At 36.9% G+C, this 16,886-nt stretch overlaps 1 protein-coding gene across 4 annotated transcripts in view; it reads right to left on the bottom strand.

Moving 5' to 3' along the window:
- Positions 1–11,286: 11,286 nt before the first annotated feature.
- The window catches only part of HGF (hepatocyte growth factor), a 61,000-nt gene continuing 55,400 nt past the window's right edge, over positions 11,287–16,886 (bottom strand). For all 4 annotated transcript variants that reach the window (XM_069801714.1, XM_069801713.1, XM_069801711.1 and 1 more), the window contains one exon: positions 11,287–15,360. In XM_069801714.1, coding sequence (XP_069657815.1) covers positions 15,190–15,360 — 171 coding nt within the window. In that variant the 3' untranslated portion in view covers positions 11,287–15,189. The remainder of the gene's footprint in view (positions 15,361–16,886) is intronic.

Genomic DNA, 16,886 nt, shown 5'->3' with positions numbered 1-16,886 from the left:
TTGCCCAGGCTGAAGAGTCGCAGCTCCCTCAGCTTCTCCTCATACATCAGATGCTCCAAGACCTTATTCAGGTTTGTGGCCCTGCAGCACAGGAGGCTGTTGGCCTCCTTTGCTGGGATGGTGCATTGCTGCCTCGTGGTCAACCCTCCCACTGTTCAGGTATCTGCTGGTCCATACTTCTGTAACAACTTCTCAATCCTCTGATGACATTCACTTTAAAGGAAGGGTAAGTGTCTACAAAACAATTATGTTTCAGCACACACGGAGCCCTGGACCACTTTCATTATCGCTGCCTATTTTTCGGTGAGGCAGGTTTGCTGTTACTGCATAGCAAGATATTTAAGGGAAACACATCTATAGGAAATCAAACTTCCTTATTTCCTCTGTTAACAGAACAACATCTTGTTTATTGTAATTGCACAGACTATAGGCATACTATAGCCACAACTGATAAGTCACTCAAGTCTGCAGTCCAATCATGTATGAAAATATACCCTAAAATCAGTAGACTCCTGGAGGATTTAAATAGGATAATAAGGAAACTACTCATAAATTATTCGATAATGAATATTTTTTCTTACAGTGAATAATCTTAATGAGCCCAAAAACCAAAAGGAAATTGTATTTTTATACTACAGAATTCTGACAGCCTGTTATAAAACTTTGTGTACTTTATGTATAATTTCTTTAGAAGTCCTTCTAGATAGCTATGTGATTACGTTTTTTTTAAATATGTTTTGCCAGTCTCTTAGCCTCTTTTATGACAAAAGCCTATTTTATGCTGTTTTCTTTCTTGTATACTTGTATACTATTTGTCTGCGTGAATGTAGTTTGACTGGTTCCTTTTCTAAACCCCCAAATGTATTAGTTGTTTACATACTCTGAGACCAAGATTTATAACAGCCTTTGATGCTCTAACCTGAGCCTTAAAGAAGATTTTTTTTGAAAGCTCATCTAAAAAGAAAGACCCTTTTATTTTTCTGCAATTACTTTATACATGTACAAGGCCCTACATGTGCCTGGCACTTCATACATCTAAGAGCTTGCAGAACAGAGTTTGGGGTGGTTTGTTCAAGGATACTAAAAAAATTCAGTGCTGAATTTCCTCCCCTCAAAGAGCTGTTGCATGGTAGAACTGAATGAATTTTAAAACTCATTTTAAGATCTGGCAATATGAACAACATTGGCATGTAATTTTTCAGAAAGATGAAATATGCATGTGGAAGAAGAAAGAAAAAACCAAGATACTTGCAGTCTAATCCATTTAGCAATCTGTCTCTGATTTTAATGATGTATTTGTCATTTTATTACTCACGAAATGTCATTTATATGAAACTGTCACTATGATATTAGAGAGGAACAGCTTGTGTTAAACTGTGTAAAGTCTTTGCCAACTTTCAATGTTAGTTGCATTCTACCTCTTTAGAATTTCCCTTACGCTTTCAATTCAACTTGGATATATTACTTCATGTACTAAACTTTTCTACATAGCTGCTGTACAAAATGTGTGCATCTCATATTGGGGTGGATGCAGCAACTATTTTGTTTAGTTAATTCAACAATATGAAAATTATTCTGAAAATCATTGTGTAAAAGTAGCCTGATGTGAAATGAAAATCCTGCAGGATCCTGAAATATCTATCATATTTTTTAACATTAAGATTGAATAGGTGGAGTTGTAATAACTTTCAAAGAGAAAGGAAAAAAAAAAAAGCAGTGATAGTACATTTCCTTTTCTTTTAAAGATGCTTAAAATTATTACCTTCATGTCTGATAATCACTGAGCTAGAGGAAAGGTAGGTTTGTTTGGTTGTTGTTTTTTTTCTTCATATATTTATATCAGCAACTGCGATATGGTATACAGTTCATTACAGTTAAATGCAAAATAAAATCACAACTAGTCAATAATTCCCAAATTTGTGAAATTTTCTTCAGGAAATATAGACAAACAAACACAAATGCAGAGTTTATTGGTTTTTTACACATGAAAAGGATTTAGGGGTCTTCAGGTTCTCATCTGTCTTCTTCAAAAACTGTACCAGTTTTCTCATGTTTTTCATGTTCTATTCAAAACTGTTGCTGTAAGTAGCTAGAAATAACTAAAAACTTGCAAATCTTAGAAGCACAGATTCACCTATGTATTCTTTTGTAAAATGAAGGCAACATCTGCTTATTACCTTTCTATGTTATCATGAGGATTCAGAAGAAAGCAGTAGCATTTTGTAGAGCAATTTGAAGCACTGAACATAATAGAGTTGGAATAAAGTTGTGTCATTAAACTCAACACTCAAACCCAAAAAAGGAAGTGTTTTTATTAGAATTAGGTGAAATTATGGCTGAATTAAGATTAAAGATATTTGTTAAAAGGGGAGCATTTCTAAAATGAAACCTTCTGTTTAGGAAGCTATAAGCAATTTTTTTTCCACATTTTCTTATGAGCAGTCTTTGATTTCCATTTTCAAACAAAGCCTGTCCATTAGAAATCAATGATTTTTAGTAGGAAAAAAGGAAACTTGAAGAGTTAAATTACAGAATGGGGGAAAGATATGGAGGACAACAGACAGTCAAAGATAAAGTAACTCATGACAAGACAGAGGCAGAGACAAGAACTGAATACAACTCCAATAAATTCTAGTTCCATGATCTGTATTGTCATTAAAAAAAAAAAAGCTTAATGATAATAAAGAATTGATACATACATTGATTGCAAGGACTACTTAAGAACTCTTTCTCTAGGGAGGAGGTGTCTTCAAGTTCTTCCACGTGAATCCTCACTTCCCATCAACATTCATTTTTAATCCACAAATCTTCCATGCTAATCTCAAAGCCATTGCCTTGTTTGTAGAGCTATAGAATTGAGCTTCACTAAACGATTTAGCTTAATTTCTTGATTATAATTCAATTGGCTTGATCAAATAATTCATGTGACTTACTTAGGTATTTGTAGTACACTTTTCAAGAATATTTTTCAAGGCTTTTTAATCTTCAGAATTCCCTCTGAGGATGGATGAGAGTTTAATTTATAGAAAAAAAGTTTGGAAAGCCAAGATCTGGGACTTTTGCACATATACACATATACTTTTATTCTATAATGTAATCATTATTCTATAATGTAATCATAAAGGGGTTTTGACCCTGCCACATGTGAATGTTTTGGGCTTCATTCTGATCTTAGATGAAGCATGTATCAGATACAGTTATCATCATGTTATAAATATATCTCTATATTCTATCCAATAAATGTCAGGCCTCGTATACAATCTGTCATTTGTAATTCTGAATCCTAAGAGATGTGTCTAGACAAGTAATATAGATGATGCAGAGATATACACTCTAAATTCAGCTCTAGAGCACTGGCCAGTTATAGGTGCTCCCCACAGACTCTGAAGTAACTGGAGTGAATACTATTAAAGTGCAATGATATTAAAATGTTCTCTGCCTTACCTTTCAACTACACAAAGACATATAATAAGGCATCTAATAAGACTCTGAAGACTAAACCATGACACCACATCTATTTTCACAGGAGTTACACAAACTGTGGTTAAAGCAGAAGTAAATTCAAATGTGTCCTCTTCCATATAGTTGCAGTTGTTGAGCCTTTGAATGTCATTTTAAACTGTTATTTTATAAAGCGAAGAGGAATGAAAAGGAGCCATTAACATTTTTAATGTCAGTTTTGGAAGTCTTTTTTATGTTTATGGTGTTCCTGGCCTCGGTACTGTATAAACAATTCCCATCTCCAATAGAATCCTTACCCACATTCAGCTAAAGTCACAATGCTTTATAAATTCACTGGATTATTTGTATCTTCAAAGGAAGACACTTGTCAATGGGACTTAAGTTTATGCTTGAAGTCAAACATATGTTTAATTATGGTCCCAAATGAGGACCTAAGTGGTTTGTTACAGCATAATCATTTTATGTTCGTATTATAGTGCTAAATATGTCAGAAGTGGCGGTCTACCTATTCTGGGTGAATTTCTATAGGTACATTCAATATTTAGGAATAATGTCAGAAAGTCTATGCATGAGATTCTTTCTCAGCACTTTGAAAATCATGACAGAATTTGAAAAGCATAAAAAACCACAGCATAATGATAACATGTACAGATTCATCTCTTGCTACAAATATGATGGTTCTTGCTGTGGAATTTTTAAATTGGCCAAAACCTAATGTGTTAGTTATGTGGTTCAGCTATCTTGCACACTATAAACTGACTGCTTTCTTTCATGCAACTTCCCTAAAAACAGTTATGTTAAGATTCACACCAAAGATATCCTGTTAGGAAAAATATCCACTTTTGATTCTTGCCCTCTTCCATCTACAAAAGCTTTGCCCAGCTAGCAGTCTCTAGGAAATACATTTTATTTTTTTTATTTTCATGGTTTGACAGACTGCACTGCATCTCCCCAGACAGAAGAATTAATCAAATGAAATATCTTTGACGAGATTTGCCAGCTGGTTTTGAGTGCTACACGGCACTGCAAAACTGCTGTAAATACAGCAGTTGAAGAAATTTATGGCAGCTCTGTATCATCAGAGCAGTGCAGCAAAGACAAAATCCACTGCTGAGCCTGACCTTGGAATATTTCAGATTGGTTTTATTCTTCACATCATCATGTAAATGTTTCTTACAGAGATCCTAACTACAGCGATCACATTCAGTATCACATCGGTAGTATCTTCTGTCCTATGTGATTCAACTGACCTAGCATCTATTTAAATAAGTCCTAAGGTGACAGAAACTCCTGAAATCAGATCCATTCTAGTTCATGTTATTTATGTCAATAGAATAAAAATTAATTTTGGAGGGAAAACCAAGCCTAGTGAGTCATACCTCTAAATGGGCTGTCCATCTTTGCAGCTGCAGTTTTGTGCCAGATAACATGCATGCGATGTCTATTGTGCAAAAATAATCTACAAAAAGATAGTTCTCAATAAAGTGAAGTACTGGGCAATATCCTTAAGGCTGTAAAGGTGAAATGTTAGGTACTTAAAGATCTTTTTACTTTCTATACTCTATGAAATATTTTCTTTTCCTAAAAGCTGATATTTTATTTGTTTTGAATGTAAGACAAAACATTAGGAAAGGCCTGGAGGGAAGTCTAGCACACAAGTGACTAGTAACAGTCTAATCTCCCCTACTAGTGGAGGAAAATATGTTTTGGTTTCTTTCTTCTTAGTCAAGTAAACAGATAAATATATTTCCCCTGGCTTCCATTACAGCAAGTTGGCAGTTACAGAAGAATCCTTTCAGTTTTGATTTCCTGTCAGCTTTACTAACAAATGACCGCAGAGTACAGTATTCTCTTGGTGTGGTTTTTACAGACTCTGTGCCTTAAAAGGAGCGTTTCTGAATGAAATTGCTATATGTTCTCACTTGGAGAGCTTGGTTTGTTTTCTGTATGCAGTACATTTCCCCTTTTAATGAATGTGTGAAATTGGGAAAACGATAGGAAGGATGTGGCCTGAAAGAGAACATTTTTTAAAAAAACTTCTCTTCCCTTGATCTTCATCTTCTAAGCTGGAGTCAAAAGACTGACTAAATTCAGATACAGACATAAACTGGTTCAGGCCACTTCTTCAATCTGCCCATAGCAGGCAGAAAAAACAAACCAAACCAAACCAGCTCCATGTGCAAAGGGCTGATTTCAGGGAAGTCAGTCACACGCTGATGAATGTTTTCAGCAGAGCTTGCTGAATTTTCTCCCTCAAAGTTGAATTTCTTCTCTTTGGTCGATCTTCCAAAGAAAAAGACCTGACAACAACAGAGACTATGAGCTGTGGTCAGAAGCTGTGTGGTTCCTAAGTTCCTCAGTGGTCACTCCTATGGGCTGGGACCTAAAATTATTCCTCTGCTTTCTCACCCCTAAAATTCCCTGAGGGTAGCCCTAAACCTTTTCATTCGTCTCTACAGAACTTCTCTTTTTCAAGCCAGGCATCCATTCAGTACTCATGTGCAGGCAGTAGCCCATCTTGAAGAGCAATCAGAAGCTTACTGTATAAGCAACAGTCTTTTCTGACAACTCTTCTCTTTTCCAGAGTGAGTTTTCTCTTTCTGCTGTCTCACACACCACAGAGCTCTGTCTTTACAGGCGAGGTCTTTGGAGAGAGTAAGGCAAATGTAGAAATGCCACTCCACTCAGTGCTTTTGCTATACTTTGTTCTTTGACATGTGTATGCCCAAGTAGCCCTTTGCTCTGTATTTTGCAGAAGGAAAATGTCCTGCAGTGAAATGCTCAGTACTGTTGCTGAATCTGCGCTGAGGGACGTAGATAGCAGTGTGCGGTGGGGGGGTTGGGGGGGAAGAGAGACAAAAAGTGACTTCATCACTTCCACCCTTACAGAGAAGATAATGAGGAAAGCACTTTCCAAATAGAGAAAGTGAAGCGTCTTCAGACAGCTAAGGAGGCCAAGAAAACTGCCAAGAGAGGAGTGAAGAGAAGAACATTCCAAAAAGCTGTCCTTAGCAGACCATAAATCTTACCCAGCGGACAGTTCAAACACATCACTTGCACCAGCCCTACTCTTCCCTGTTTATTTTCTTCCTGTCAGCATTAAAATAGAATAATAAAGTACCAAACAAACAAACAAGACAAAGAAGAAAATAAGCAAGAAAACCCAGTAGAGAAGAAAAAGAATTGGAGTCCTTGTCTGTCAGCAGCATTGAGGAGTCCCTTGGATCACACTGTGCTGCAGCCTGTGCAAACATCACTGCCTCACCATGTCCAATCCGAGCAAGGAAGTCACAAACTCTCCCTAAGCGTCTGAAATAATAACCATTCAGAAGAATATGGGAATGCCAAGACTATATTTAAATAATTAAAAGGGAAGCATATCCAAAACTTTTGTTTCATGTTCAAATGAGGTGTCTTGTGTAAGTTTTGGCTGCCCAAGCTCCCATCAGCTTCACAGATTCCTTCCTACATTTAGTTAGAAATTGCTGTAAAGGTAAGGAGTATTTTAAGCTCCTGAAGAATTTGTCAGGGAAATGGGAAGAAAAGTCCATCCTCCCCAGCGTGGAGTGGGAAAGATAGGAAACTCTGCCGCCAGTTTTGAAAGGGAATGCACAATCCATACCCAAATAGGCAGGGAAATACCTCTTTGGAGGAACTCGCACAGAGCGGGAGCCTGGGGAGCTAAGCAGGCACACTGGAGGGAAAACAAATGTATTTCAGTTGGAAACCAGCCTGGTCTCTGTCAAACATACCAATAAAACTGACATGTTCCTGCAGACTGAGTTGGTAAGATCTGCGTGTCACAATGGGAAAAAGTACCGATAAGAAAATTTAGCAGCATTAACGCAAAGGCCAGGTGAAGAAAACTGAAAAGCCTTCCCCCCCCCCCCTTTTTTTTTTTACCAAGCATGTGTATAAACCAGGCAGGAAGGTATGGCTAAATAAAAAACCTCAGTAGAAAGTTAAAGGAATTAATGCTCAGGGATTAGTGTTAGGGAGTTATATGAACTAAAAAGTTGTTAACACTAAGTGGCATCGGAGGGGATTAAAGAACACCAAGCTTACAAATACAGCCAGGCCTCTCTGCTAACATAAAGTGAGAATTCAGCCTGGAAAACCCATCCAGAACTTTAGAAGAGACTGCTAACCAAATTAACTAAGATAACAGTCCAGAAGGAGCTCCAGTAAGGAAGCAGGTTTATACAGGACAAATATTTGCTTTTAAGACAGTCTTAACATTAAGGCCAGCTTCTGGTGATACCTAACAAAGTTAAAGTGGAATAAAAGGAAAAAAAGCATCCATAAGGGTCTCCAAAGGCGCATGCACCATTTCAATTAGCAGTGTAGATGCAAAAGGTTAGTGCTGATTCCCTGGAGGGTTAAGCATCTTAAGAGCCAAGGCTGAGCTTTTTAATTCCTAAGTTTTGGGGCCTTCACATGTAGATTATAGTTATACTGATGAGTCGGGCCTTCGCATGTAGATCATAGTTATACTGATGAGTCCAAACCAGCAGACAGCTGGCTGAACACTAATCAGGTCTACTTGTCTGCTTCCAGGACAGTAAACACCAATGCCAGAGCTTCTACATTGCTTTAGGAAGAACAGATACATGTGTACACATGAATATGCACACACACAAAGACATACGTAAACACAGTCACTGCAGAACTGATTGGGTTGGTTTGGATCCAGCTAGTCTGGAGCATGGGCAAAGAGGGTGAGGCACATAAGACTTTTTCTCGCAATTCAGGCTTACACTACAGAAGGTTACCATCACAAATGTGCAAATCCAGGATGTGAAAAATTCATACTCCTGGCTGTCACCACTAAGCTTCCCCTTGTCATTCTTGGTTATTAGGCAAAGTGAGGTAAGTGCTCCTGGTAGGAAGTCCTTTCTTCTCAGCTTCTCCTGTGAATACTCCTACAGGTATTCTTAGAGACATATTCTGAATGTGTTCAACAGGAAAAATTAAGGCTATGTGGGGATTTCCCAACAGAAACATAGACTTCAAAGAATTATAGGATCAGGCAGTAATTGGAACTCAGCTGTCTCCTGAGGATGCACAGCAATGAAAAACAGAGGCTCTCAAGTGAATGTTTAATGCAAAGCTTCCACAACTTACACTTCTGGGAACAGCAAATTTTCTGAGCTTCCATTTAATTTAAAAAAAAAAAAAAAAAAAAAAAAGAGGGAAGAAACTATGTGATGGCAGTTTTGTAAGTGCTATGTGAAGTTACAGTACTGTCGAACACAAGGCTGAACAGCAGATGGCATATTTACACCCAAGACATGAGACTATTGTTGACATGGTTTGTAATAGCAATGTTGATGTAAATGCATATTTGCTCAGTCTGTGTATCATGCTGACATTAATCCTCAAGGAAAGAAAACCATCTGGAAAATTTTCAGTTAGTATAATCTGAACTGAATTAAATACTATAAACTCACGTATTACTCAAGGTAAAATCTCTCTCAAGTGGAGAGAAGGACTATATCCAGGTTTGTGTTTTACACTAGCCTCATCTAATCTAATGAATGCATCTAATGCTGTATTTCCTGCCTTATTTTTAATAAATTACTATGAAATGCACTCTCCTGTGTATATTTTTTCTCCTAGTAGAATTTATCAAACGACCTAATTGAGGACAACACTAGCTTAGACACAACTTGAGATATGGCAAGCAAACGCCAACATCTCTTGGGCTCTGAGGTGGTACAGTTTTTTGCTGTAGTGGAGAGTTTTTGCCTAAGGAATTCCCTAAGGAATTTATTATTATGCATATAAAAACTACATTAATAGTAACTGGATCTTTCATGGTTTTTTAAGTATTATTATTTTAGTGACAAATATTTGAATAGTAAGAAAATCAACCAATCCTTATATTCAATTAGGCTCTGACTGAGCAAAGTTGATAGTCTGCAGTGAAACTCTGATGGCTGGGTTTGAAGTAAAATATGCGCTTTTCTCCTCTGCCACTCAGTACCTGTCTGCCCTGAGTGCTTGACTAAGTCAGGATCTGAAACAGTCCCATGAAAAGGTCCAAGGGGTTCAGAAGGAGGATTTAGCTCCTACCCATTAGACCTAGATGGAGTTTTGGCAGTGATTTCAATGCAAGTAGGATCAGGTCCTCAGACACAGAAGCACAACTTACACTATATCTTCTGTGACCATATGGAGAAGTCATTGCACCTTCGCAAGTGTTCTGAACCAAGGTGAAACAGTTTTACGAAAGCTAAGGCTATTAAACTATTCTATTGCAGCCTTTCACACTGTATATCCTATGTTATAAAAACTGAGACAACAAGAAAAAAAACATAATTATCTGTTCATTTTAGGGCTTACTTTGGTATTAACCTTTTTATGGTTTGCCTTTTTTCTCCCAGCTGTTTTCTTTCCTATTTATTGCACGTGGTTTTTATTGGAACATATCTGTCCAGACATCGGTGCTTTTGAAGGCAGAGTAGATACACAACTGAACTGTGCTAAATGGCCTGCTCTGTTTACATGAGGCTTGTTAAATAACAAAGAGCAGAAAGCAAGTACTGAGCATGGATGTGGGTTTTCATCATTTATCATCTGCAGATTATAGTGTTCTTGCAACTACAAAAGATAAAGCCACAACAGAATGTAATATGAAGGCAATATCCCTTTATAGATCTTTGTTATGCAAATTCTTGTATGAGCAGTTAATTCTCATGGCTTCCAGGAGGTAGACAGGTCACCTGAACATCCTTAACACTTTGAATGTAAAACTATAGCAAGATATAGTTTTCACATATGGACTATTTCTAGATTTTTATAACATTGGAAGCATTCCTGCATGGTTGAAGTTATTGGCAAGCTTCCCATTGATTTCAAGAGTTCCTGATAAAATCCACTGATTTCATGAATCAATTAGAAAAATCCCCTTTTTGGACTACAAACAAAAAGAAAGTGATGTTTACCATGGAAAATTCAGAATCAGACTTCAAACACTCTGCACATGAATTTATTTGAAGAATGATTCACTGTTGATATAGCTGGAGTTGTTAACAAATATGTGTTTAAATCATCAAAATTGCAGTGTAACCAGAAATGCTTAGAACTTTGAAATTTCAGCTGGATAATGAAAAAGAAGTAATGAACTTACTGTCCCTTATTTGAACTTACTGAACCAGAATGCGAGGATGCTATAGGAACTTGACAGTACTCGGCAGGAGAGAGGCACTAATCTGGTGGGGCTAGTAACGGTGTTGCTTGTTTCCTTTTTTGCTAGCTATTGCTGTTGGCTGGTTTTGATATTAAGTGCAGCAGTAGCACCTAGGTTTGTGCGTTATTGGTCTCCTTCGCGCCATCTTTCGTACCATCAGTAGTACTAAGTAATACAGTGAGGGGAGCCTTTTCCTGAAGTGTAAAGTACATTAAAGGAAATGCTTAAAATTCCAAACCTCTCATACTGAAACTAAGGAACTACAAACCTCTTGGTAAATATTCATGTTTAGGTTAAGCACATCCTTTTCACTGCAAATATACTCTCTCCGTAATATGCTTTAGCCATTCTTAGTGCAGAATTCCATCAGGAAGCTCCTGGGGAGACTCAGCAGGATCACAGCATGGATTTGGCTGTATCTTTCATTTTATGCACAATCCTTCTATTGGACAAACGAAGATCTTTAAAGTACCAGCCCTCCTTACTCTGCACACTAAAATCCCTCACTGAAATTAGAAATGGAAGCCTAGCAATGGGGTTCCAAACTTTCTTCTTTAAATAAGAAATATAATGCTAATTAAGTTGTTGTTTTTTATAAAATACTTTATTAAGAATAATAAGAATAAACAAGGTTACAAAAATACCAACTTTATTAACTAATGAAGATGTCGTTAATTACAGAAGATTTGTAATACAAGTTATAACCACAGTGTTCCCTTTTCATTAGGCATTCAGCTAGTTGTATTTAATGGGAGCATTATTTTTCCCACTTAAATATGAAAAAATACTCTTATCATACACTGAATCCCACAGTTAGTGGAAGTTAGATCCCATGCAAGGAAACACCATACATAAATGCCCAAGAGTATGTTTAAAAAGGAACACTGTAAAATTTTAGGGTGAAAAGCCATGTTAGTTCCTGCCAGCAGCCCCAACATTCATAAAACAATAATATACCAGTGCACGTGAGGGAGGAAGAAAATAATTGATAAGGAAACAAACAAATCCTATAGGTTTCATACAGGTTCCAGGGGGGGTCAACTAGTTTAAAACCAGCCTTCCAGAAGGATGGCGATAAAGCCTCACCTCCTGTTGTAGTTGCCGTGGAGTTGAGAATCTGTGTGCTTTGCAGTGTACAAGGACGCATGTAGTTCAGTGCATGGCCATAGGGAAAAGCACTGAGCAACTCTCAGCCCCTGCTCTTTTGGCAATCATATTCACTGATTTCAAGGGACATTTTTGCCTGAGTAGATTTTGACCCTCGGAGATATATTTGGACCCTCATCTGAAAAGCTCTAACTCAAGTGAGTAGCTCTGTCAAGTACATTGGCATTACCTGCAGCAAGGGTTTGCAGAATGCCTCCGAGAATTTTAATCTTAAACTAGAGAAGAAGATTTCAGCAGTAGCAGCAAAAATCTAGACCAGTACATTCCCAATGAGAGCTACAGTTTCTCTGAGGGTCATGAGGTTTATGAGAGAAAGAGAGATAGCGAAAAAGCTTTTTTAAGGAAAAAATGTTTTCATTAATTAAAGGAAGAAGCATCAGTCAGTTCCAATGCCCAAAGAAAATCAGTAATTAAGTCAAACTAACTTCAGTAGCACAAAATCACTTCTTAGGTTTTAATTCCAAAATTTTATATCCAGTTATTACACTTTTAAGAGACCAAGGATTAGTTACAGCAAGGAGAATGAAGATGAAATTCAATGGAGTTTAAGAATGTCCTTAGATAAGAATTTAAGTTCTGTACCCTTCAATTCTAATATGAATAAAATCACATCTACAAAGTAAAGTCCAGATCCCACTGAAGTTAGTAAGAGGCTTTCCAGCAATTTAGATGGGCACTAGATCAGATTGCCTTGTTATTACAGAGAGAAAAATATTAGAACAGTGAAAAAATATCTATAGAGTGTCCTTTCTTAAGAGAATCCTGTAGTTATAACAGTTGCCTGGTACGGTACCATTGGTACCAACAAGAAATATTCACAGGAATAAATGAAGTACAAATTCATTGCCACGTATCATTATTCTTCTCTTCCCTTGCTCTTCAGAGTCTCGTGTGCCCTCCATACTGAGATAGGGAGAGCAAGAGCACCTGATAAGCAAGTGCATACAAACATGTTAAGTTCTGGAGCATCAACTCTGCACAGTTTATTTTACTGAGGCGCTGCCCAGAACAAACAGGTAAAAATCCTTACACATTGTCTAACAAAAAACAGTATTTTTATCATATATATATATATGTGTATATATATATATAAAAATCACAGTCTTCTGCACAGCAGAAGCTTTTAACTAAAATATTTTAGGATTTGATTTTTTTAGATAGACATAACAAAATGCCTGCAAATATAATACAGTGAGCACATAACAATTCTTAGAATACAAAGAGTGAACATGGAATTATATATTTTATCCACATTCTACTTGTGACTGAAAACAAAACTCACTTGGAGTTTTTTAAAAGTCTCTCTTAAAAAGTTAATCCTGTCAATAAGATATGGTCAGTATATACTTAGTAAGAATACACTCTTCACATACATGGCAATACTTAACTGTAACTACAACAGGCTAAATCCTGCCTTCTTTAGGCCTCGTAAGTAAGAGAGCCCAAAAGGAGCATAAAGCCTTCAGAGGCAGCCAGAATAGATTGAGACAGACTATCTGCGTAGCATCCATAACCTCAGATCCACTGTACAGAGAAGTCGCATCTTGTCCAAAGAGACTATTTACATCAGGAGGAATTTCAGAAGCTCTGCTTGCTGAAAGACTTCTTCCCATGTGCCAGTAGAATCTTCTGGGTGCTTGACACAAATCTCAGTGAGCCAAGCCACTTAAGCATGGGCTGAAACTCATCCCAGTTCACCAGGAGGTGCAAGCATATTTGAGTCCCACTGAAGTCAAAGTGCACTGCTGAAGAAAATAATTTGGTGAGTCAAGATGAGGGCTGCCTCCCAAGACAGCTCCCCTGAAGTGGTTACTTTCTGTCAGGGCAGAATTCAACCCTGCGTCTTCGTAATGAAATGTCCTTTTATGTCTAGACCATGATGTCAGTTTAGCGGCTATGCAGTTAGATATGATACACATACCATACAATTTGCTACTGGAAACATTTACAATTACATAGTCACAAGTGAAGTAACAGTGCAGTTACTTCTGCAATTACATGTACAGTAGTAAAACTAACAATTGGATATACGTTGTACCAATTTTCCAGAAATTACAGGGTAATTGGTGCCGCCTATAACAACATATTTGTATAATACTTCCAGCCGTACAACTAAATGCCTAAAAGAGAACAAGCGCTTTTCATAGATGCTGATTATTTGTTCCCTTTCCTTGTCAACATAAAGGAAAATGGTGGTTCTACATACAGGCAGGAAACACAAGCTACTAAACTACTGGTGATGTTTTCCATATTACATACAAGATCATATCAATCTCTGCAATAACTTTACTACCCTGAAAGGAATTATACAAAGAAAATAATTTTTACCAAATCTAGGTAAGGTTTTATTAAAGATCTTAAGTCTCTGAAAGACTATTAATGTATAACTTACTTTTCCCAGTATTAAGTCTCTCAGCCAGGTGCCAGTAAATACAGAGTTACTTTCATGAAATAACTAGAATCAACTGAATATTTAACACTTGTCTGTTGAGAAAGATTTGGGCATATTTGATTGAAATTTCTTTTAACAGCCAAAGTCTGCCAGTAGCTAATCAGGACTCATTTTTCAAACTGAATGAAATACTCTTTAGCGCGGTAAATTCACAGTTATTTCTGGTACTAACTTCAAACAAATGATTGATAGTTTGCTAACCAATCCACTTCGATGTCTCTTCTCTCATCCAAAAGTGTTTTTGAGATATCTGTTAGTGAACCACTTACACACTGAAGGAACCAAGTGTAGAACTAGAGTCTATAAGGACTGTGTAAAAGGAAGTGATACTGACTTCTGTGAGAACTCTGTTTATGGCAGGCTTGTCAAAGTCCATCAATAATGAAAATATTAATTTCTAAAGAAATTAATTTTTAATGAAATATTGACATCTTTGACCTCTTATAAGGGGGGAAGAGAAATATGATCATACATGCTGTCCTTGACAGATGCATATATCTCTCAGTAGGTCTTTTGTCATATGTGTAGAGAAATATATGGCTCATAGAAAGAATCAGATGTGTTAAATAAAACTGTAATTTGTTTCTCCTTCTAAGATAATCTGAAGAGCAGCATAAAAGAGGTCATATGATCTATTTCTACAAAATCATTTATCATCCAGTAATAATATCTTTGCAAAATTGTTTACCCATTCAAGTATCTTCAGGAGATATGTCACCATACTTGCATACACTGTAAGTCACTCCAACATTTATAAAACAACACTGATAGACAAAAAACACCAAAAACACCCATAAATATTAAAAGGAGACCAACAAACTTGACTATCAAGTAGTTAAAAAATTGTTGATCTTTACATTACACATTAATTCCATGCTGTCCAAAATCTTTCTTCGAATGGAAGTTGTTGAGTTTTTCAGGGTTTTCTGTAGGTCATCATAATCTTGTGTATCCACCGGGAGTAATATGAGACCCGAACAAAAATCCCGGGACGATTTCGAATGGCACATCCGCGGCCAGGAACAATGACACCAACTACTATCTTCAGCCTGTTTTGTTCACAAACCAAGGGACCACCATAATCTCGCTAGGAAAAAATAAACATATGAATGTCACTTCTCAAAATGCTTCAAGACACAGCTCCCACCTGTCTCCTATTGACTCGCTTCTTTTTAGAACGACTTAGCTCAACAAACAGGCAATAGAGTTACTCTTGCCATAGGACAAAAACCAGTTTCCAATATCTTTTTCAAAACCAGAACTTATAAAAACCAAAGCCAAGCTTGGCCTTTGACCTTTGGTGGCTTCCCATGCAAATTAAACCCTGTGATCCATCTTTACATGTGATTCTAGTGAATTCAGACTACCAGATCTTACTCTCCTCTTTCAGCTACCTGCAAGCATGATATTTCTTTATGTGCATATAAACCAGATAAGCAGAAAGTGAGTTGATTGATAAACATCTTTGTTATGATGATAGACTGCATCAAAGACTACTGACAGAGCCAGGTTCATACCCTTCCATCAGTCAATCATCTTGCAAAGCCCTAGGATGAGAATCTATGTGTACTAATAGGTGGGGGGATCCCAAATGTAATAAAAGGTAATATTTTGTAGACATAATTTTGAGACATAACTTGTTAAAATACTCTTTTTCATTATGCTGAGTGAATGAGACATCTATGCACCAGTACGTGCATTCAGTGAAAATTTGGAGTATGGTCAACTCAGATTGGCGTCTTATTTAGCACTAAAATACATGCATTTTAAATTAGATTGAAACAGTAATTTAGATACCTTCACATAAATTTGGGACTTGAACATAGAAACTGCAGTTTTTACTCAGGCAAAACGTATACTCAACCTAGCAAACTAGCTGCAAAACAAGGCAGTAAATGTTCATATCGGATAGTGAGACATAGTTTCAAAAAATAAAAGCTGACGATTAGCATTGTATTCTCTCCAGATCACCAGAGAAACAACAATGCTTGACCTTTATTTGGTTTGCGTTTTTTTTTTCTGACCGACTGCGGATTAGTTCCCACATGAACAATGAACTATGTCAGTACCATCAGAGGGGCTCATAAAACACTTTTAGGAGTGGAGTTTCACCTGCCAATCTGATTTTGTTTCTCTGCCTGTTCTCTGCTGAGGGAAGTAGCTTCAAAGGGGAACTCAGGGAGCAGGAAACCATGCAGTGATTAAGACTGATTGCTAATATTAATTCAGTCCATTTCTTTTTGCAGGGAAAAACAAAGTGCAGGATCCCAAGACGACTTCCATGCAGATGTTTCATTTGTAAGCCTTGACATGTCTAAGAGCTCATTTATGATTAAATATTTGATTTTGAAGAAAATACTTTAAAATAACAAAATGATCCTGTGGAATATTAATAATAAATGGAAGAGGCTTCAGTCTGATAAAGACCTTGTTTCCCTATGGTTTGGTAGTACCTTTGTGTAGGGAGAATTTCACTACTTGGTTAACATCAGTATTAGGAAATCATCTATTTGACTCCAGATATTAAATGCATAATAATGTTCATGACTGCCCTTCTTCTAGACATCATCTCATCAGGCAGATTTTCCACACAAAAAAATGATATCTTCCTTT

This window comes from Haliaeetus albicilla, chromosome 14, assembly GCF_947461875.1.
Source record: "Haliaeetus albicilla chromosome 14, bHalAlb1.1, whole genome shotgun sequence".
NCBI lineage: Eukaryota > Metazoa > Chordata > Aves > Accipitriformes > Accipitridae > Haliaeetus > Haliaeetus albicilla.
Note: the sequence above shows the minus strand (reverse complement) of the source record. Positions and strands in the feature narration are given on the sequence as shown.